The 16,902-nt window shown below is 44.4% G+C and overlaps 1 protein-coding gene across 2 annotated transcripts in view; it reads left to right on the forward strand.

Moving 5' to 3' along the window:
* Nucleotides 1–16,902, forward strand: part of PRDM11 (PR/SET domain 11) — a 46,651-nt gene that overhangs the window by 17,456 nt on the left and 12,293 nt on the right. Inside the window, exons 5-6 of one of the 2 annotated variants that reach the window (XM_044680389.1) lie at nt 2,275–2,696; nt 5,412–5,961. In XM_044680389.1, coding sequence (XP_044536324.1) covers nt 2,275–2,696; nt 5,412–5,959 — 970 coding nt within the window. In that variant the 3' untranslated portion in view covers nt 5,960–5,961. Of the gene's footprint in view, nt 1–2,274; nt 2,697–5,411; nt 5,962–14,850; nt 15,039–16,902 lie in introns of those variants that run through there. The other variant, XM_044680388.1, reaches the window with a different exon arrangement.

Below are 16,902 nucleotides of genomic sequence, written 5' to 3' on the forward strand. Positions count from 1 at the left end.
AAAGAATGAATAGATGGGTGATAAATGGATAGGTAGATAGATAGATAGATAGATAGATAGATAGATAGATAGATAGATAAATAGATAGATAGATAGTAGATAGACAGTTAAATTGATAGACAGCTAGACAGAAAGATAGATATAGATAGATAGATAGATAGATAGATAGATAGATAGATAGATAGTAGATAGACAGTTAAATTGATAGACAGCTAGACAGAAAGATAGATATAGATAGATAGGTAGATAGATAGATAGATAAGAGGTTGGGGATGGATGGATGGATCAGTGAATTAATAGATGGGTGATAAATGGATAGGTAGATAGATAGATGGATGGATAGATAGAAAGATAGGGGGTTGGGGGATGGATGGGTGGATAGATGGATGGATCAATGAATGAATAGAAGGCTAAGTGGATATGTGGATGAATGAATAGACAGATTAGATAGATTAAATGGATAGATGGATAGATGAAGGGATGGATGGGTAGATGCACAGGTGGATGGATGGATGGGTAGATAGATAGGTGGGTGGGTGGCTGGATGGATAGATATATGAATAGATCAGAGCTTATCTATATGTATAATCTTATTTTATCCCCATTACAACCCTGTGAGATAAGTGCTATTATTGTTCCCTTTTTCCAGATGAGAGAAATTAAATGACTTTCCCAGGGTCACACAACTAGGAAGTCTTTTTTACTCCAAATCCTGCTCTCTAGCCACTGTACTCAATAGTTATCTATTTTATGATATTCCCAATGAGTATTCATGCATCTTCCCACTCGCTGGGGTTGCTTGAGATCACAGGCCTTGTTTTTAGGGGCCAGGAACCCTGCCTGTATCCAGCTCCTTGGGAATGGTTGGAATGACCACAGAAACAAGACCTCTCAGAAGAGCCAGGTAGCCAACATTCTTCCCTTTCTCTTTATTGTGCCCCCAAAATGTGACTGCAAGTGGAATTTCTCTGGATTCATGCAGAGGATCTAGAGGGGACCTTAAAGGCTGTTTCATTCAGCTCCTTCATTTTACAAGAGAGACCAAGTCCCAGAGAGAGGAAGGATTAGAGGATTAGACTTGGAAGAAAGGTGAGAGGGCTTCTAGACCAACTCACTCAATTTACCAGTGAAGGAAAATGAAACAAAGGTTGAGTGATTGACCCACAGTCATACAAGTAATAAGTGTCAAGTCAGAATTTGATCCCAGGTCCTTTGGTCACACAGGAAGCAAATAGTAGAACTTCCTTTTGGACCCATGCCCTCTGATTTCAAACCCATTGCTTGTCTTTTATTGTTCCAGAGCTTAGCACTGTGCCTGGAATATGGTAAGGGTTTAATAATTGCTTGACTGACTGAGGAATTCAGTGAGGAATGAATGAGATTCTCAGCCTAGTCCCTTTTCCATTCACCATGATTTCTACAGATGACCCAAGCGATGGTCTTGGCCTTGGTTCCCTCATTGCAGTCCATTTTCCTTGACACTCTATGGATGTTGTGCTGGAAAAAGGTTCGGCATGGTTGCCCAGGAGACTGGTCTCTACATTGAATATTCAGGACAGGTCTTGCAGAGGACAGGCAGGGACTGTGAGCTTCGTGGAGATCTCTGCCTCATCCTTGCCCCTAAGCTGCCTAACTGCCTTCCTGCTGAATGGAGTCTTCTAGATATTGCTTAGCTTTGGGAAGTCGGTCAATGTGGACTTTGTATCCTGGGCACCAAAGCTTGGGCTCACCCTCATTTTACCAATGGGACGTCAAATGATAAGAAGTTGAGCCTGCATCCAGCTTGCCTTATCTCATGTCGCCCAGTCATTGTTGCGTTTAAGTCAGGCACTTTCCTTCTTTTGCAGTCACTTTCTTGGTTCTTTGGAGGGTCTCGTGTCATTGGGCATCATGCGCCGTTCTTGTAGCCACAGGGTTTGGGCTCAGCTTCGAGCTGCAAGGTGACTTCTTTGCCCCTGAGGGTTCAGAGGAAGGAATCTGACTCGACCCTTTTCTTTGGGACCTCCAGCACATACTCCATAGTCTCTATCCTTATTGGACTCTAGAAACATTCCCTTTCCCTTGTGTCTGTCTTGGACTTGGTGGTCCCCTCTGTCTGCTGGGGGAAGATAGAGGGGGCTGACGTAGACAGGAATGGTGATGAGGGCCAGAATCCAATTCCTGTCAGCTCCTCCTTGGGGGAGTCCAGCAGTTAGATAGGAGCAGGATCCCCCAAACCCATCCCTCATTGATTTCTATTTACCCAATTGTGCTTTGTGGGATATTCAACCCAAGGAACATGACGTCCATGACTGAACGTAAGAGGAAGCCCAAATTCTCCAAGGATGAGCTGGACATTCTGGTCACCGAGGTGACCCACAACGAAGCTGTCCTGTTTGGGAGGGAGACCATGAGGCTGTCCCATGCCGACAGGGACAAGATCTGGGAAGGCATAGCTCGGAAAATCACATCAGTCAGCCAAGTGCCCCGCTCAGTGAAAGACATTAAGCACAGATGGGATGATATGAAGAGGCGGACTAAGGACAAGCTGGCCATAATGCAGAAGTCGCTCTCTGGCCCTGGCACTGGAAACCACCCCCCAACCATTATCCTTACCGCCCATGAGAGAGCCATCGAATCCACGTTGCACGCCTCCCACTCCATCCGTGGCTTTCCAAGAGCAGATCTGAATGGTGTGGACAGTCCTTCAACAAGCTGTAAGTATCACTTCCTTAACCTTCTGCCTTATTCTCTATCTCCCACTGATTCCTCCTTACTCTCCTGAGGTCTCCTGGCTCTGTTTGCCTTCTCTGAGCCTTTCTGTCTCTCTCTGCCCTCTCCTTGTTTTTCCTCTGTCTTTTCTAATTTCTCCCAGTTCCCTCTCTTTTCTCCCTGTCCTTTGTCTCTGCTTTCTCTCTTTCTCTCTCCTCCATGAGTTCCCTTTGTCCCTAATTTCCGTCTCCTTGTTTTCTCTCATTTCCCCCCTGCCTCTCACACTCCCTTCCTGCGTATCACACAGAGTGACTCTTAAACCAGGGTTTGGGGGAGCAGAGTTTCCTGCACTAGTCTCCTGGAGTCATTTGGGACTTTGATATCATTTGGAATTTCTGAGCAAGTGAGGGTGCCCATCCAGGGACTTGCCTCTCTTCTCATCACAGAGCTTCCAAATTCTTCAAGTCTCACTTTTGGTTCTATGTCTACTCTCCTTGCTGAGGGCTAAACTTCTCTAAAGGCTGGAATTGGGCTTGTTCAGCTAACTAATGAGAAACTAGAATGAAAGGTAGGATACAGGGGAGCCCAACTGGTGGGAAGTTGACTTTGGAGGCCTGAGCCTCTGGCCCAAAGCCCCATGCCGGTGGAGCACAGGCTTGGGTACAGGGTGGATTTAGCTTTATCCAGGAGTCTATTCAGCCTTTGAGTGGGATGTGAGTTTACAGGCCATCTGTCCCGGGGCCCTCTTTTTTTTTAACAGATGAGGAAACTGAGGCCTAGGTTAAGTAGCTTTCCTAAAATCAAAAACTTAAATGTCTGAAGTGGGATTTAAACCCAAATCTTCCTGATTCTTAGTTCAGCACTTTCTAGTTGTCATGTTTCATGGTCTCATTTAGAGCAATTATTTGAACCTGTGCTGACTTCCTGATGTAAGATAGATTAGAGATAATAAGATCATAGATTTTTAGATGGAAGGGATTTTAGAGGACATTGAGTCCAACTCCTCCCATTTTGCAGCTAAAAAAGTCGAGGGTCAGAGAGGCTAGTTGACTGTGTCTTGTTCAGTATCATAGCAGCATAGACCGTGTTGGAGGTGGAATTTGAACCCATGTCTTTCCTGTCTCCAAGTTCAGTGCTCTAGCCACTGCACCATGCTGCCAGTACTCTACAACCCTGTCCAAATGACAGGATACAAAAGGAGAGACTGAGCCTTGATTTCCTCGACCCATCAACTCCCTTCCAAAGGGCAGGTCCCGCATCACTCATTGGTCATGGATTGTCTGATCTCGGAGATCTCAATTGTGGGCCTAGGAATGTGTTTGTGGGTGTGCATCCATAGGTGGCATGTTCCTCAGGGAGGTGAGGCTGGGGGGGGGGGTGTAGTCTCTGGAGCCTGGCTGCAGCCTTGGAAGCCCTCCTTTCCAGGATGGTGGAGAGACCATGGAGCCTGCTCGCGTGGAGAGTCTTCCCTCACCCACTGAGGGATGCCACGCTTGACTAGTTGTCTTGTTCAAGATGGCCTTCGCATGTGGAAAGGTCCAGCCCCAAGGAAGATTCCACGATGTGTTTCTTCCTGGGTCCTCCCTCTATTCTCAGAATTTGTTCTAATGACCAGCAAGTGGTAGTGGTGGGGAGAGTAGACCCGAAGTTGTGGTTCCTGCAGCCTTTCCCCATCCCGTGTCCTCCCATAGCTTCAAAAACAATCACCCTCTTCCGCTCCCTTTTTCCAACCTCAACTACAATGGAAACTGACATTTTAAAGCTGTGGTGTCCGTGGTGGCCACGAGGTGGCACCAGGAAACTCATTAATGACCACTCGAGGCTTTGGAGTCCAGAACAGTGGGAGCAGATATCCAGAATCACAGAACGTTCAAACTGGAAGGGGCTTTAGAACATGAAACATGGAATATCAGGACTAGGATGGTCGTTAAAATGTGGCACACAGCATGTGGGGATGGGAAGGAGCCTTAGAGCAAAGAATGTGGAATGTCACCACTGGTACAAAGAACACAGAATGTCAAAGCTGGGGAGGGACTTTAAAACATAAAATCTTAGAGCTGGAGGGGACCTTAGAACAAAGAACATTAGAGCCAGGAGGGAAGAGTCTTAGAATATAAAGAACATAAGAAAGGGTAGAAGATAGAGAGTAAGAGCTAGAAAAGACCTTAGAACATAAAATATTAGAGCTGGAAGGGACCTTTGAACACAGACTGTCAGAGTAGGAAAGGGATTTAATCTTAGGACATGGACCATAGGCTATCAGAGTTTGGAGGAACCCTTAGAAATCATCTAGTCTAATATGTTATTTTTACATTGGGGAAATTGATGCCCAGAGAGACATCCAGAGTCCCATACGGAACTTGGGAAAGTCTTGGTCTTTTCATTCTAGGTCAGTGATCTATTCAAAGCAGAATGGAAATGCTTTCCAGGGACAGAGACAGGGAGGTGGGGCTCCAACTGTTGTTGACTCTTGCCCCACCTCCCCAGATGTGCCCTTAACTTAAGAGCGTGATACCTCTGCCTGGAGTGTGCCTCCCACCAGTCGGGGTGCCAGGACCACTGTCTGGCAGGGAGAGATAGAAGATGAGGGAATCAGGAGGCTGCCTTGTTTAGTTTAGGGGTATGAGCACCGCTCCCCTTTCCCTAACAGCAGATACTCTGGGGCATCTAGCTTTTTCTGCCTTGCTAATCTTTTGTATTTCTGATTTCTCCCTCCCAAGATGATGAAGATGAAGAGACTCCTGGACCCTCACATCAGCTCCCCTTGACATCTCTACATCGAGATCAAGAAGAAGTTGCCCCCCTGACCAGGCCAGCCTTCTTCCAATCGCCGTCCTCCTCACACCCATCAGAGACAGTGGAGGCAAAGTCAGAGGACCTGCCGCACCCGTTATCCCAGGCACCTCCGCCATCCCATTCCCAGAGTCCCCCGCTCTCAGGCTTTGGCCAGCATCGCTTCCACGCTCAAGCCCAGGAGTCTGAGCCCTTCCAGCGGTTTTGCCAGGAGCTGGTGACTGCCCACCGGAGCATGGCAGACAGCATGCACACGATCGGCCAGGCTATGGCTGAACTGACTGGGTGGGTCAGCCAGATGTGCCAGATGCTGAGTGAGATCCGAGATGGAGTCCACGCACTCCAGCAAGGGCCCAGCCTGGCGGCTGCCACAGACACACCACTCCAGCCTGAGCCCCACCAAGCAGAGCCCAGCTTGGAGCCAACCCCACCTACGAGGACTACTCGATCTCGGAAACGAAAGCACCATTTCTAACCACGCCGGGCTGAACTGAAAAGAAAAATGTATCAGAGAAGGGTTAGCCGGCCCTGTGCGCCAGGGCCTTCGGGCAAACAGTGGTTCCTTCGTCTTAATTCATAGGGTCCAGGGCCATCATCAGGAAGGTCTTGGGTGGGCTCCTTAGACACGTCTAGGATCGAGCCCTCACCTCCTCCTCCTCGTCTCCTGCTAAGGTCTTCCAGGAACTGCTCTCGGAGAACCACCCCCTGAAGACTCCATCCCACTAGGTAGCCAGCCTACCCAAGTTGGAGGGTCTGGGTTTCGCACTCAAAAGAGACAGGAGCAGAGGCTGGCTGGGCAGTCCGGGGAGGAGGCTCAGCTTTCTTAACCCCAGGACCCCTGGCACGGCTTCTGCTGATGAAAGCTAGGGAGAAGGGGGCAGCCGAAGCTCAGCACACTCAGACGCGCTGGCTGTGCCCTCTGCTCCATGATGGCCGTGCCTGGGCCGCCGTGCTCAATTCCGGCTTGCATGCTTTTGTGTGAGCCATATTGTGAGCTTTGTTTTGTGTTTTTGCCTTTGGTGGGACAGGATGGGATGCTGATAAAGGAGAACAGGATTAAGGTGGCAGGGAATCCCCCCAACAATAGCCCTGCCTCCCTGTAGTGAATGCTCTCTGCTTTGTAGACTTCACTCACAATATAGCATCTTACTGGATCCCAACAACACCCTCGTGAGACCAGGAGGCAAGGGAGAGGCTCTGCGTCTCGCTTTACCAGAGGGGGAAAATGAGACCCAGGGAGGTTTGACGTGACTTGCCCAGGGCGAAGGATCGATAGGAAGTACATCAGGGTCTTCTTTCTTCTAGACCTCCATTCTTTCCTTCCCACCAGCCAGCAGTTTGATCTTTGTAGAAAAGAGGAGGATGCGTCTGCCTTTATCAGTGAGGTAGCCTGGCCTTTATCCCAGGCCCATCTCCCATCCTGTGACTGTTCTTGACCCCAATCCCTTGGCGTCGGTGTTGAGGAAGCAGACTCCCCAGGAGTCTAGTTGTCCTCTGTCCTGGTGGGTCAGGAGTGAGGTCTGGATGGAGAAGGTGGGAGGGCACCTGGCATGGGTAATTCTTTTCCCTTCCTCCTGGCCCTTCAGTGGCATTGGCATCCCTTTAGTTGCTCTGGCTGTCCATAGCTCTCCTGTAGATAACATTCCTAAGGATACAGATACGCACATCTAGAGCTTTCCCTGGATTTCATTTCAGCATTTGTCCTGTGGTATGAAAGCTGTGTTCATGAGGTCAAGGAGGGAGGCTGGAGGTAGCTTTAATGAAAATAAATAAGGGGAGGTTCAGCCCAGTGAGCTTCACTGTGCCTTCTTTTTTGGCCTCCTGTCTTCATGGCTGGCCCAAGCAAGAGTCTCCTGAGTCAGGACTGACATCTCAAGCCCACCTAGACCTAGAGAGTGGAGCCCTCCCAGATTTATCATGTCCAACTAAACCCCATCATCCTCAGCCCTAAGGTAGGGAAAGGGACATTAGATGACCCAGAACCTTCCCTCAGCCTTCTTTCTCCACTCTATTCTCCTAGAATAGCATTTCATTGCCACCTGAGCTGAGAATCCCATTATCTCATACATAACCCATTGGCTATGCTTCACTCCTGCCCCTTCCCTCTTTCCCCCCAAAAAATTTCCTTTGGAAGTATTTTTGTTAAAAAGGTAATAAAAGATATATCTAACATTTCTAACATACCTAGCCTTCAAGTTCTTTCTTTCGTGTGTGCTCACTTCCTCTCCTCTCCACCCCTATCCAATCCTCTCCCCATTCACCATGGTGTTTCCTTGGGCCCTTGAGAAGCAGTGTAGATGGCTAAAAAGAAGCCAGTGGGCAGTCTACCTTCTAAATACCTCCCATGCCACTCGAGTCAGGGAGTACCTGTTGAGCACTGTCCCCCTCCCCACCACTACCTGTTGACATCCTACCCATCCTTCAAGACCCGTGCCATCTCCTCCAGAGAGGATGATTTCTACCAGAAGATGAGTTCTTCCTGATCTGATGGGATAGCTTTGGACTCCTTTCATGCACATAACCATATTCTAATTTTTATTAGACTCATCTGCCTGCGCCTGATTCCCTTTGAATAGATTTGAAGCTCCTTGAGTTCAAGGACTATATCTAATTCTCTTTATACCTTCCCCTGCATCCCACCCAGTAGACACTTAAGAAAGATATGAATGAATGAATGAATGAATGAATGAATGAATGAATGAATGATTGAATGTGTCCAGCCTGGTTCTTGATATTACTCAGGATACAGAAAAGCATAAAGATGGATGGATCAATGGATGCATGAATGAATGAATGAATGAAAATTGAGTATACTTTTCTAACAGGCCAGGTTGTCAATAAAGAAAATAATAAAATGAGTGAATGAGTCCAGTCTTAAACTAGACCTTATTGGGGATGTAGAAAAGCATGGAATGAATGAATAAATGAATGAATGAATGAATGAATGAATGAATGAAAAATGTGCCTAGTCTTTCATGACGCCTTGTGGTAGATAAAGAAAAGCTGAAGAGACTGTCCCTACCCTCAAGCAGCTCATGATGCCTTTAGGAAGGTGGTGTCCCCATGAAATGGTTGAAGTATTTTTTAAGTTCTTAGTCGAACACAAAATTTATTAAGTGCCTATTGTTGTTCATTCTTCCTTTGGAAGAGGTCCAATGATGTCATGGATGATGTCGTGACTTGCTTATGAATTGCAGTTGAATGAGGCAGAGTTGCACAAAGTCATCAGTCTCCCTCTCTCTTGCAGAGTCCAGTGGCGAGACAAAAGCACTTACTCTATATACTGTCCCACACGTAAGGGGTGCAAGCTGTAGCACCAATACCCTTGGTTTCCATGAGTGGGAGGCGGTAGATGTATAAAGCCATAGCTCTTACTACAGGCAGGAAGGAGATTCAGAATCATTTTTGATATGTTTGAATATACCTCCTTGCCTTCCCCGCTGCCCCTCTTCCTGGTCCTCAATCAGCTGCCTTAGGGTTCATCCTTGAGGTTTTCCTCAAACGCTCATGCCTTCCAGCAACCTGGACCTACTGAGTCTTATTTTTCTTACATTAGATCCGAGGCATTTGCGGACCTGGCTAGGAAATCTGCTTTGTTTCAAGAAAAGCCGACAATGGATTAGACAGTTTTTCTAGACGATGAGTTTTCTTGGAGCTTCTCCACATGTACTCAGAGTCAGCAATGTTGAGGGGAAAACCTTGAGACTGCCTTGAGACATCTGGTCTGGGATTCTTGTATTTCATAGATTTTTCTCGTTTTAACTGAGACAGAAATAGCCACCAAAACTTCTACTATTGGTAGTCATCTGGATATTGGGGGGATTTGGGAGGGGGGAGAATTGTTCTCCCCTCCCACCGCACATCATGCATCCTGCCTTCCAAGGATTTACTACTATGACTTCTTCCATGATACGTGACATAAGATGGCCTAGGAGCTCCTTCAAGCTCACCCAGAAGAATCAGGAAAGATGGTTGCCATCTATGTACTTTCCATAGGGCAAGGCAGGCATATAATAGGACACTGAAGTCATTTGTGATTTGTTATGAGGATATTTGTCACATGGGAAGACCTGGGCTTCTGGGAGCCTATCCAAACTCCATTATATCTTCACACTCACAATTTCTATAAGAGAAAACCAACATTGTTTAGAAATATTTAGAACAGTAGAAGAAGCACTCAAAGGCTTTAAGTTCAAATCCTGCCTCTGGACCTGATTGAGTTATCTTGACCAAGTCACTTCCCTTGCCAAAAATTAAGTTTTCTCAGCAGTAAAATGAGATGAGTGGACTAAATGACCTCTGAGGTCCCTTCCAGTCCCCAATTTTTTGTCAGACGCTTTCAATATTTTTCAAAGATTCTCTTAGGTGAACCTCTTTTAAGGAGTAACTTTAAGTAACCCTCCTTTAAGGAGGGAAGACATCCAATTATCTGGAATAGGGAGACAAACATTTCTAATGATCTCAGTGGATTGAGATTTATTTTATATCCTCTGTATGCCTGGAGGATTAATGTTCAGAAACTCAAAATATACCAAAAGACATTTTAAAAGACGTGAGATAATGTACACAAAATGCTTTCCAAATCTTAAGGAATTATGTAAATATGATGTGTCCCAAAAGTTTTAGTTTAGTTTTAAGCCATCGAATCCTAAAAACTATGTTCTTTTTTGGGAACATTCTATACTAGAATTAATTTGACTAAAATGATGCTACAGGACTTAAAAGCCCCATGATTTCATTATTATGATTACTTACACCACAGATGTGTTGTAGAAACCCCTCCATGACCAGTGTAGATGGTGCATTGAGTTGCTGTGGTCTAATATCACTCAATTAGTCTATCAAGCCTTTATTAAGCTCCTACAATGTGCCAGGCATTGGACTAGAAAATTGTCCCCTGGTGGCCAGTCCAGCTTTAGTAAGATGGGTCTTTGGGCAGTAGAAATTCAAGACTTTATATGGGACGTCCTCAAGGTGTTACTCCCAGAAGAGTAGGGAAGAAGGGAAGAAATAAGCATTTATATAGTGCCTACTATATGCCAAGCACCATGCTAAGCACTTTACAGATATTATATCATTGATCCTCACAAGAACCCCGCAAGGTAGATGCTATTATTATCCCCATTTTATAGTTGAAGAAACTGAGGCAACAGAGGTTAAGTGACTTGCCAGAGGCTGCAGGTGCAGCCTTCAGAGATCCAGGAACCCTTCAGTGCCATGATGAGTGAGGCATCAAGGCAGAATATTAAGGAGGGCCAAGGCAGTAAAATGCTCCTGTATAGAAAATATTCTACCTTGTATAATTCAAGAATTACCCTCAGAATCCTATAGAGCCCCAGAATCTGTGTCCTGAAAGTCAGTTTCCATCTTTAATCTTTCCTGGATCCTTTGACTTATCCCAGGACTTGTTTTTGGAAATAAGAACCCATTTCTTTTCCCTTTCTTTCTTCCTCATTAAAATGGAGTGCAGAATCATTTCTGGCTACTGGAATTCGTGGACTAGATAATAATCATTGGTTGTTGGGTTGAAAAGACAACATTCTTAGACAACCTCTTGACTTCCCATGTCTCATAGAACATAAGACTTAGGACTGGAAGACCTTGGAATTCATCTAGTCCAACTCTTTCAATATATAGGGTTAGGAAATTAAGTCCAAGAGAGAGGAATTGGCTTATCCACAGTCACCTGAGTAGTCGGGGCAGAGATGGTATTCAGACCACAGACCCCTAAGAACTGAAAGGTAACTCAGGATACTCAGTACAACATTGCTCATTTTACAGAGAAGGAAACTGAGACCTACAGCAGGGATATGACTTGGCCAACAATACTCAGGAAATAAGTGGTAAGGATTTGAGACCAGACCCAGTAAGCTTAATCCATGCCCTTTCCACTCTTTCTACAATATTCCCTGCTGCTTACCTTCTGTCTCAAAGTCATTTTTATTTTTTTTTTTGAGATGATGAAAGAATCGATTTTTTAAGAGATTTTTTTCGCCCATGTAGTGAGGGCAATCGGATATTCCCAGGACTGGAAAAAAAAATGGCGCTCAAGTGGTAGGATTTCAGGTAGGGTGATAGATAGTAGAAGAAAAATTGGGAAGCGGAGGCCTTGGCCAGGCACTCTTCAGACTTGTAAGACTAACCCTCTTATTAATAAGAGAAAGCTCATTGGCTCTGGACCATGAGGATCCTTGTTCAAATCTTATCATTGCTCTGTTTCCTACCTGTGCCTTCTTGACCAAGGTGCTTAATTTCTTTATGTATTTTTAAAAAAAAGAATGTCAACTAGCTGGCCTCTGAGGTACCTTCTAGTTCTAAATTTATGATTCTATTATCCTCTATTGAATTAATGCAGAGGATCAAGTCAGTGTCAAACCTTTAGAACATGAGTTTTTCCTCTATATTTGAGCCTTGATATCGCCCTGTGAGATGGGTACTATGGATATTATTACAATCCTTATTTTACAGACCAGGAGACTGAGGCTCAGAGAGATTAAATGACCATCCCATGGCTATACTTTGAATAAGTGTAAGAGCCAACATTTGAGCCCAAGTCCTCCTGACTTTAAGCCCAGTGCACTATCCATTTTAGCACTTAACTATTTGAAATACCATCTCATGTTTTTGGTAGGGCTTCCTTATCCCCAGCACCCCATGGGATTGTAGGATCCTAGATCTAGACCAGTGATTCCCAAAGTGGGTGCCACTGCCCCCTGGTGGGTGCTGCAGCGATCCACATGCAGTGATGCAGTGATGGCCACAGGAGCATTTATCTTTCCTATAAATTGCTATTAAAACTTTTAAAAATTAATTTCCAGGGCTCTAAGTAATATTTTTTCTGGAAAGGGGACGGCAGGCCAAAAAAGTTTGGGAACCACTGCTCTAGACCTAGAAGGAATCTCAGAGATCATCTAGCACACCTCCATCCCTTTACAAAGAGGGAAACAGAGACCTAAAGAATGAAATGACTCGCTCGGGGCTTTTTGTTGTTGTCGTTCAGTCATTTCAGTCATATGTGACTCTTTGGGACACCATCTGGTGTTTTCTTGGTAGAGATACTTGAGTAGTTTGCCATTTCCTTTTCTGGATCTATTTTACAAATGAGAAAACTGAGAAAAATAGGGTTCAGTGACTTGTCCAGGGTCACCTAGCCAATAAGATTTGAGGCTGGATTTGAATGCATCAAGATAAGTCTTCCTTACTTCAGATCCAGTGCACTATCCACTGCACCACTAAGCTACTGCTTAGCACATGGTAGGTGCTTAATAAATGCCATTTGCATTTTCTGAGTTTTCTTTATACTTCACTTCAGGTCAGTTCTGCATTCACCGCCCAAAGTAACAGAGAGTAAATGGCAGAGCCAAGTTTGGAATCCAGGCCATCTGGCCATGAGCCATTCTTCTTTCCAGTGTCACATATTACCTTTCACAAGGGGGAGTTATTATTATCCCTATCTAACAACCTAGTGCAAACCAACACACAGATTTATCAAGCATCTGCTATAAATATGCCAGACCTGGAAATAAAGAAAATGAGCAAAACCAGTCCATCTCCTCAGTTGGCTGTCGTCTACTTTATCTACTGGGTGGATACAACAGAGAAATGGGTGAGGATGTCTATGATTAATTGAGGAGAAAGAAGAGAATACTGATAACCAGAGAGTAGGAAGGCCCTTCTATGGATGACACGTGAGCTTTGTCTTTAAAGACAGCTGAAGATTCTAGTAAGAATCTAGGGAAGAAATGCATTCTAGACATGGAGGACCAGCCTGTGCGAAGGGAAATGAGATGGCTAGTGTAGACTAGGTAAAGAGGTAAAGCATGCAATAAGTCTGATTCAAAGGGATTTTCTTTATGAATGTTAAAATATTGTACATGGAAATTGGGAAACAAATTGGAAAAAATTAGGGAAAATGTTTTTTTAAACTCTTACCTCTTACTACCATTTTTTAAATTTAATTTTTTTGTTTTTTATATTTTATTTTTTTTGATTAAGAAAATTTTTCCATGCTTACGTGATTCATGTTCTTTCCCTCCCCTCTTCCCACCCCCCTACTGTAGCCAACACGAAATTCCACTGGGTTTTACATGTGTCATTGATCAAGACCTATTTCCATATTATTAATATTTGCATTAGGGTGATTGCTTAGAGTCTACATCCCCAATCCTATCTCCATCAACCTATGTGACCAAGCAGTTGTTTTTCTTCTGTTTTTCTGCTCCCACAGTTCTTTCTCAAGATCTCTTACTACCAATTCTAAGGCAGAAGAGATGCACGGACTGGGAAGTTAAGGTTAAGTGGCTTCCCCAGAGTCATACAACCAGGAAGTGTCTGAGGTCAGATTTGAACCTCAGTCTTCTCAATTCCAGGCCTGGCATTCTATCTACTGTGTTACCTAGCTTCCCCTGGGGAAGAAGAAAATTTTTTTGAAAAAAAATTTTAAAACATTCATAAGCTTGTAAAGGTAGTTCGAAGCCAGATTGTAAAAAATCTTAAATGCCAAGTAATAATGCTAATAAAAAGCCACTGAAGCTTTTACATGGTGAGTCTGCTTTTAGAACAATATTTTGGCAATAAAATGGAGAATGGATAGAAGAGGGAGAGACTAGAAACCAGGAGTACAATTATGAAACTTAAAATAGTTGAGGCAAGAGGTAATAAAATAATTTTATTATTTTAATATAATAATTAGTATAATTTAAAATAATATAATAATTAATAATACATTTTTTTCAAATAAATTGAACTGGAGGAGTGGCCTTTAAGCATAGAAAAGGGGATGGGTATGAGAGATGTTGAGAAGGAATGGATAAGACTCAATAACTGGACATTGGTCATGAAGTAGAGGCAGAATCAAAGATGGCTCTTGAACCTAGATGACTAGAAGGCTGATGATTCAACAGAAAAAGGGCACCTTGGAGGGGAGTGGGTTTCAGAGGGAAGACAACGAGTTCCATTTTTAATCTGTTGAGTTTGAGTTGTCTACAAGACAAATAATCAGAATTATATACCTGTTGGTGATATATTATATACTAGTTGGTGAGAGGGTCCCGGAGCTCGTGGAGTTCTAGAAGGGACTGGACAGATAATCTTGTCCAATCTTTTCATTTTGTAGATGAATGTACCGAGATTTAGGATAACCCTGAATTACCTGGAGTTACCTAGAACTAGCTAACCCTAACTCTAAGTGACTTACTCAAAGCCCCACAGGCACCCCTGGGATTTGAACCACATCCCCCAAGCCCTATTGCTGTGTTCTTTGTGCTTTGCCTCTATGTGAGTCCACCTGTGTGTTTGGATGCCCACATGGGGACATGCCCAGGACCTGCTGCTTGAGCCTGTGCCATTTGTACCCTTGTCCATCAGATATGTGGTCATTTCACGAGAGGAGAGAGAGCAGAATTTGATGGCCTTCCAGCACAGTGAGAAGATCTACTTCCGAGTGTGCCGCGATATCCGACCTGGGGAACGGTTACGAGTCTGGTACAGTGAGGATTACATGAAGCGTCTACACAGCATGTCCCAGGAAACTATACAGCGCAATCTGACCAGAGGTAAGTCTTTCCTTTCCCACGGACCCTCTCCCTGCCCTTACTGCTGGGGCCTCTCTGACCTTCCTTCCTGCTTGATGGAGTGTTGGCTAATGGAAGACTCTAGGGTGTCTTCTTCACAGTTCTTAGTAACTCATTATCCCACTCACATTGCCACTCTCTTTGGGATGAAGGAAAGGGAAAAATGAATGAATTTCTCATGGAAAACTTGTGAAAAAAAATTTTTTTAAAGAGGAAGGATTAGGGGGCAGCTGGGTGGCTCAGTGGATGGAGAGCTAGACCCAGAGACGGGAGGTCCTGGGTTCAAATGTGGCCTCAGACACTTCCCAGCTGGGTGGCCCTGGAATGAGAGTCCAGACTCACTCCAGTGATGTTTCAGCTCCTCCAGGACTGCCTGCTGTACTCTTCCAGGTGGGTAGATTCTGGGAGCTATTCCAGCCCAAGTTGACCTGCAACTCAGGTTGCGATTAATAGTCTCTACCAAAATCTCCCACAAGTAGGTGACGGTCTTCCTTCAGGATCTCTGGTAAACTGAGGTCTCCTAGGATCAGTTGCGACTTGTCTCAACCACCATGGAGTCTCTCTCAGTGAGCAAGAGCACACTTCCTGCTTCCCCATTCCATTTTGGAATTCTCCAGCCCTTCCTTTTAGGTCTAATACTAATACTAATCTAAACTAAGTAATCCTCACAACACAAGTCACTTCACCCCCATTGCCTAGCCCTTGCCACTCTTCTGCCTTGGAACCAATACCCAGTATTGATTCTAAGACAGAAGTTAAAGGCTTTAATTTAATAACCAAATAAATAAATAAATAAATAAACGAATGAATGAATGAATAAATAAAAAGAGGAAGGATGAATGGAATCATGTGGGGAGATTTTAAAATTTTTTGGTTGCACGTTTATAAGAGACCACCTCATAGGTTGCCTTCTCTGGGTAACCAGAGGAGAAGAGTAACCAATCACATATTCTAGAACATTAGGAAGGGAGAAATGGAGGCTTAGGGACAGAGGAAGGAGCAAAGGACTTCATCGTGGCCTCTGTCTCCTTCAAACTCTCATTACTCCCATGATTTGTGTTTGCTGAGCTAATGGCTTCTTCTTCCTTCCTGACCTTTCAGCTTGGTATTGTCTGTCCAGAGATAACGTTGATGGAAGGGGGAAAGCTTATATAAATAAACTTTGGAAGCCCAGAGAGAAAAAGGGCAATGGGTCCTTGTCCATAGTGGCAAGTACATTCTACAAGAGAGATCACTTTTATTCTCATTACAAGTTGATTTACATTTGGGCTTGCTGGTCAACCATGAAAGCCAAGTTCTTTCCAATATCAACATCAAGTGAACTCCATAGTCTTTTTAGTCCACACCTATGGAATTTTGCTCAGGAGGCCCAGAGTCCCTTTGATCTATTGGCATCCCATAAGGGATAAGGTCAATCTCATTAGATCATGAACCTCTCTGACATCTAACAGAACAGAGGTGATGGGAAGGGATTGAAGTGACCCATTGAAATTACATTTTTTAAAGAAAAAAATCAAAACTACCAACCATGATAGATTTTAAAATGTGAAATAGACAGCCTCAGAAGATAGTGAGTTTCCCATCATTGGGGATCATCAAGATGAGGCTTCTTGTTCAGGTACGAATTAGCCTAGATGACCTCAGAAGTCCCTTTTAGCTTTGAAAATCTGGATTTCCACTAAGCATGCAGCAACTACCTGACTTGGTAAAAGGTGTCTCATGACTCACTGGGCACTGGGGTGGGAAGTTTTGGTTAAGCTAATTTCCTGACTACTCTAGCACTTGCATTTGGGAATGTTAGCATTTTCTTGGTGAAAATTTCCTCAGTGTGATTCAATCTGACCTT

The sequence above is a fragment of the Gracilinanus agilis genome, chromosome 6 (assembly GCF_016433145.1).
Source record: "Gracilinanus agilis isolate LMUSP501 chromosome 6, AgileGrace, whole genome shotgun sequence".
NCBI classification, from domain to species: domain Eukaryota; kingdom Metazoa; phylum Chordata; class Mammalia; order Didelphimorphia; family Didelphidae; genus Gracilinanus; species Gracilinanus agilis.